The sequence below is a fragment of the Heteronotia binoei genome, chromosome 7, assembly GCF_032191835.1.
Source record: "Heteronotia binoei isolate CCM8104 ecotype False Entrance Well chromosome 7, APGP_CSIRO_Hbin_v1, whole genome shotgun sequence".
Classification (NCBI taxonomy): domain Eukaryota; kingdom Metazoa; phylum Chordata; class Lepidosauria; order Squamata; family Gekkonidae; genus Heteronotia; species Heteronotia binoei.
Window position 1 is genome coordinate 38905041 of NC_083229.1, and position 6417 is coordinate 38911457.

General features: G+C 42.7%; 1 protein-coding gene across 1 annotated transcript; it reads left to right on the plus strand.

Moving 5' to 3' along the window:
• The first annotated feature begins 2134 nt into the window (after positions 1-2134).
• LOC132575513 (uncharacterized protein F54H12.2-like) lies at positions 2135-3403 on the plus strand. The gene has a single exon (XM_060244328.1). The coding sequence runs from the start codon at positions 2135-2137 to the stop codon at positions 3401-3403; it is 1269 nt and encodes a 422-aa protein (XP_060100311.1).
• The last annotated feature ends 3014 nt before the right edge of the window (positions 3404-6417 follow it).

Below are 6417 nucleotides of genomic sequence, written 5' to 3' on the forward strand. Positions count from 1 at the left end.
CCTGCGTTTGCTTTAAGAGAAACAAGATCATGGTTTCTGGTCTCGATGCCCAGTGGCAGGTGGATTTAGTTGATATGCAGAAATTTTCCAAAAATAATGATGGCTACAAGTACATTTTAACAGTTGTTGACATATTGTCTAAATATGCCTGGGCTTTGGCCTTAAAAGACAAGAAAGGGGGGAGGGTGTCAAAAGTCCTTAAGGGAATTTTCAAACAAGGTAGAATACCTGCCAAGCTTCAGACTGATGCAGGTAAAGAGTTTCTAAACCAGTCTGTAAGCAGCGTGTTAAAGCAGCACGGAGTCCACCACTTTTACACCCATAATGAAGTCAAAGCAGGTATTGTGGAGCGCTTCAATCGAACATTAAAAACAAAAATGTGGAGGTATTTTACTGCCAACAACACCTTCAGATATATTGACGTGCTGCTGCTGCTTATTAAAAGTTACAACCACAGCTTTCACAGGACATTCGGAGTCCGTCCTGCAGATGTAAACCACACCAACGCGCAGACCAAGTGGAAACGCTTTACGGAGACTGTGTTGGGACAAATGTAAAGGAGAGGCCTTTCATTAGAAAAGGAGATCATGTGCTTGTGTCTAAAAGCAAAGGAGTTTTTGTAAAATGATATGAACTATTTATAGTAGAACAGGTCATCTGTAGAGGCAAAAGGCCTGTGTACTTGCTCAAAGATTATGCCGGAGACCCAGTCTTAGGCTCATTCTATCCTGAAGAGCTACAAAAAGTTAAGAGTAAAGCAGACAGAGTGTATCGAATTGAGAAAATCTTAGCCTCCAAAGGCAGGGGGAAGAGAAAACAGCATCTAGTGAAGTGGCTAGGGTGGCCTGATAAATTTAACAGCTGGGTTCCTGCTTCTCAACTCTGTGATCCTATATAGAAAGAAAAAAAAATGGCTGACAGCAGCTTTTTTATTATGCTCCCTAGCAACTCTTGCACAAGTGTTTTTCCACAGAACACTACAGCGGCCTTTATCACACATCTAGCATGGTCACTGGACCTTCCAGGGGCCTGGGAGGTTGGGCTTGTGGAAATACAGTATCCTCACAGCTGGAAGACACTCATTGAAGATTCCACCGTTGTAATCGCTACCAAGGAGAAACAGTGGAAATACAGATTCAGTAGCAGCTATTATAAAAGCATTCCTGACCTGGTGGTGAAACTGAACAACACCATACAGTCACATTCCCCCCCCCCCCCCCCTGAAATGAGCATGGACTATGACCCGCTGTGTAGGAAGATCGGTCTAAGAGCACCATCTACTTATACCTTTTCAGCTTCTAAAGAATTGGCTCACCTTTTAGGGGTATCCCCAGATAAGGCAATCCAAAATATAAACTTTACAGCAGACATCACAGGGGGCTTCAACACTTTGTACATTTACACAGACATTGTGGATCACCAAATTGTGGGTGATGCATATGTTCCATTACTGCGTTGTATCACTGTGCAAGGGGAGACTGGCGACTGTATCAATAATATCTATGACAAGCCACACTATATTCCTGTGAATAAGCACCACATAGACACCATCACTATTGAAATAAAGACGGACCAGAACAAGAACGTGCCATTCCAGTTTGGTAAGGTGATCATGAAGCTTCACTTTTGACCGCGGAAAAGCCTGGTCTGTTAAGCACGCAAAGATGATCATCTTAAAAAGCTATGGGGATCCTGACCTCTATAGGAATTACTACAAGAACCAGGCTGGCTATGCTCTTCCTTGGTACCATGGTGCCCCAGTGATGTATGGGGCGGGGGTAGGTGGAATTTTTCGGAGCCTTTTCAGAAAAGCTGTCCCTCTTTTGAGAAGGGGGTTTGAACTCATGAAGCCCCATGTGAGAACCACTGCCAGAAATATAGCCAAAGATGTAGTAGGTCACGTTTCTGGTGCTGTTCTAAATAAAGTGAGTCCCCCTATGCCACAAGAGGGCTCAGGCCTCATGTACCTTAAAAGACAGTGCGGAGTTGAAAGAAAGGCATCGCGGGCGCAACTAATTGGCCCCCACGCCCCTTTAAAAGAAAAGCTGTGAAGCGCAAAGTCCCTCAGAAGCAGAAGGCCAAGAGAAGGGCAGGAAGATGTCTCCCGAGCCCCCGAGATATATTTTAAGCAGCAATGGCTTTTATTCACAGTGGGTCAGAAGAATGCGCCAAATCTGAACTGGACCTATTCCAAATAGCCCCTACGCAAACCAGCATTGAGAGATGTCTATATATTGAAGTTCCTCCCCTGGCTGCTTTGTCAGAATCAGCGCCACTTGACTTTTTCATCACTGGAAATGGAGATGATTATATGGATTTAAATAATACCCTGCTTTACCTGTGCTGCAAAATCGTGAAAGAAGATGGGACAGACCTTGACAGAAATGCAAGGGTTAGTCTGGTGAATTACCCTATCACGTCCATCTTTAGCCAGCTGGATGTGACTCTGGGAGACAGGCTCATCTCGCAGTCGCATAACGCATATCCATACAGAGAGTTTATAGAAGCTATACTGAATTACAGCAATTCTCAGTTCTCTGCAGGCTTGTTTTACAAAGACACAGCTGCTCAACATGAATCAACTGCCCTGGATGGGGGCAACAAAGAGTTTGTTAAAAGAGCAGCTCTAGCAGCTGGAAGCAGAAAAATAGATTTGCTGGGTCAGCTTCACAGTGACCTGTTTTTCCAAGAAAAACTGCTCTTAAATGGTGTGGATGTCAAAATTAAACTGACACGCAGTAAAAATGCTTTTTGCCTCATGGCAGATGATTTAAACAGGGGTTGCAAATTAAACATCTTGTCTGCCTCCCTTTTCGTCAAGAAAGTCAGAGTAGCTCTGGGTGTCCGTTTAGGCAAGTATCCTGTGGACCGTGTGGGCATCAAAGTGTTTAGCATTCCTGCTGAAAGTCGGGTCAGCAACCAAGAGAATTTGTTTTGGGGGCAATTACCCAAGCTGCTGGTTATTGGACTGGTGGATAACAAATCCTTCAGCGGGGCCCATAATAAAAACCCATTTAACTTTAAGCATTATGACATCAATTTCTTTGCTCTCTACTTGGATGGAGAACAGGTACCTACAAAACCACTGCAGCCGGACTTTGAAGGTGGAAACTGCGTGAGGGAATACATGCAGCTGGTTCAGGCAGCTGGAAAGCATATGAAAGACAGATCTTTGTTAGTAAACCATGAGGAGTTTGCAGAGGGCTACACATTATTTGCATTTGATCTTTCCCCAGATCAGGAATGTGCAGACCACTATTCCTTGATTAAAACTGGGAACCTGCGGGCTGAAGTGCGGTTTGCTAGAGCATTGCCTCACACTGTCAACATGATAGTCTATGGTGTTTTTGACAATGTTATAGAGATAAACCACAGGCAAAATGTTTTGTTTGACTATATGTAACATGGACACCCTGCAGCTAACAACTGTGTTATCTACTAACCCTTACACCAAAAAGACTTTCTTGGGAGTGTATCCAAGCGACTGGCTCCCCAAACAGAGAGTGGATCAAAGACCAGCAGGGCTAGTTGTAAATACCCACCCACATGACCTCCCTGGAGAACATTGGCTTGCCATATACTTGACAGAGGATGGGTGCCGTGAGTTCTTTGATTCATATGGACATGCGCCTAGCAGTGTTTTATTTCCTAAATCCATAGTGAGATTTTTGAGAAAAAATGCCAATGAGACTGCATTTCAACCAAGGCAACTACAGGCATCTGACTCTGTGGTCTGTGGATATCACTGCATATTTTTTCTACAATTTCACAGTAAAGGCCTTTCTTTTGAGCAGATTCAAGAGCTGTACTCTGATGATTTAGCACAGAATGACCGAATGGTGGAGCAATTTGTAAAAAAGAAGAAGGGCATGCCCAGACATGCTCTAAACTTCTTTGTGCAACCCCAGGCATGTATATCTTGCAGTGAGTTCCACAACAACAACATTGTATTTCAATAAAGCGTCCCCTTGTGGACTTAAAAACTGCCCTTTTGTCTGTTCATTTTTGAAAAAACTAACCAAACAAAATTTCTTTTAATTAAAAAACATTTATTTACATGATTACAAGGTTATCCAGCCAGGGGGTGTGACAGCTTTGTATTTTTTAGATGCTCTGCGAGACAACTGTGGCATCTCTGGAAAGGAGGAGGGGTTCTTTAGGTATTCCAAAGCATGGCGATTAGCCGTGTTGCCCACAACAGAAGATGGAATGTTTAGTTCAGCCATAGCCTTCATGAAAACATCTCAACCTTTAGGCTGGTGACGGCTAGGCAGATCATGTGTTTGAGTGACGGCCTTCACCAAATCCATAAGATGAGACCCCTTTATATTTTCACCTCGATATACAAAGGTTCCATTGCTATCCCAAGAAGAAATAATTTTGTTCTGTTTAATTTTGTTTAACAGTATCTTTGCACGGTTCTTAAACCTGTCAGGCAAGCTGTCTATTATTTCCTGGAAGACCACGTCAGAACTCGTATTGGTTTCTCCAGAGGCTGTCTCTGGCTGAGGCAGAAACAGGTTCAGTTTAGATTTTTCAGTTTCCCCCTGCTTCACGTGAGCTAAAATTTTTTGCAGCAGAGTATCAAATAGGCTTACTTTTTGAAACTCTGTTAAATCTTGCCTTCGAAGAACGCTCTTCATTTCAGTATCTAGGGAATGCATTGCATTAGCTCTGTTCTCCTCATTAAAGGGAGGGGGGTTCCTTAATTGTTCCAGCTGATGGCTAGGAACCAAGTACATTTTTTTTGCATATTCCATCACCTACTTGTTAAAAGGCCAGTTAAGAGAGGAATAGCAAAGCTTAACAGAGACCCTATAAAGCTGCAAGATTGTTTCACTAGCTGTTTCTTCTTTTTCAGTGGTACTCTCTTGTTACTCAGTTTTTTAATGAAATGTTGCCTTTTCCTCAAGGCGCACACCTGACGTGGTGAAAGAGGAATGTTCCCTTTTAAAGCATTGAGTGCAATTTCTGATATAGCCGCAACCAGATCATCTGAAGCTGAGCATAGAATGACTTTCTTTTGTTGCGGGGTAGTCTTGATAAGTAGTTTTAGGAGGAGCATATTCTTCTTTATACAGCTGGACATGTTGACCCTTTGGAGGATTGGAGGTGACAGACTGTTTACTGTGCTATCTGTTTCCTTTTGTGCCCACTGGGGGCTTGTTTTGTTTTTAAGACATATGCAGCAGACCACTGGGGTGGGAAAAGCCCCGTTATTAACCTCAATTAATCTGGTGTGCACGCATTTAAATCCACCAGCAGATATCCATAAGGTTTTTGTGTTGCATCCTCAAAGGCCTCCAGAAAGAATTGGGACTTCCCTGGGTACATTTGGCGGGCCAGAGTGGCAATCTGTAATTTGTCCCTGGGGTTTTTAAACAGAACCATGTATTTTGTATTTAAACTTATGGTTCTGGTGCTTTTTCCATGAAAGTAAATATTCTGAGTAATAAATATAATGCTCAGATTCCGATGATGCACGCATTTGGTAAAGGCTCTCTTAATTTCAGGGTTTTGACAAGCAGAGTCTATCAAATCATCTACTATAATCAGACTTACTTTATTACCGGGGAACAGTTGATCATCATTTAGGGTTTCAGGCAGCCCTTCAACAAACTTTACAGATGTGAATTTACAGAGGATTTCATCATACAGATTCTGCCAACAGCTGAACAGTGTTTCCAAGACACGCTTGCTGTTTCATCGTCACAACATTATAAGGTGATACAGAAAGCACATGTTGAGCATTGTCCAAAATATTTTTTACAAAGACGCTCTTGCCACAATTGCTAGGCCCTGCCAGTACTGCAGAAAATGGATGTTTCCATCGTACATCCATTTTAAAAGCTGTATGGCAATGTTCTGTAGTTGTCCACAAGGACCGTCTTATCATAAACTACTTTGAGGGTTTTCTTAAGTGGCCCTGTCTCAATAAGCCACTGATTGTTTTTTCTTATGATGGAGGGTTGCTGGACTCTGATCTCTTTAGATGTCTGCACGGCAGTGTAATCTAAGACCAGGTCCTTCAATGTATTAAAGTTAATTTTTTCACAATTAGAAACATTGAAGGTGATGCCTTTGGCTTTCATGCACACCTTTCCACCCGACAATTTGTAACCATAGGTTTTAGGACCTGCTGACGTGAACTCTGGGATATGTTCAGATGGTGGGAATTCCGACGTCAGATCTCCTAAAAAATCTCCAGTAGCTGGAATAAAATTCCCCTCCCTACTGACAAAGATGACTGAATGGGTGTCATGGTAAACGATGCGGTCCTGCAGCCTGTCTAAACTTTCATACAATTCTAGCCTTGCATAGGATGTTGTAAAGCATGCAATCAGAATGTTTGTGTTGCCAGCTAAGGTAACTGTATCTTTTGCGTGTTTCCAGGACACACTTGCTGTTTCATCGTCA

Bases quoted from the DNA above. Each gene is read 5' to 3' on its own strand.
- LOC132575513 (XM_060244328.1), top strand. From the start codon at position 2,135: ATGGCTTTTATTCACAGTGGGTCAGAAGAATGCGCCAAATCTGAACTG.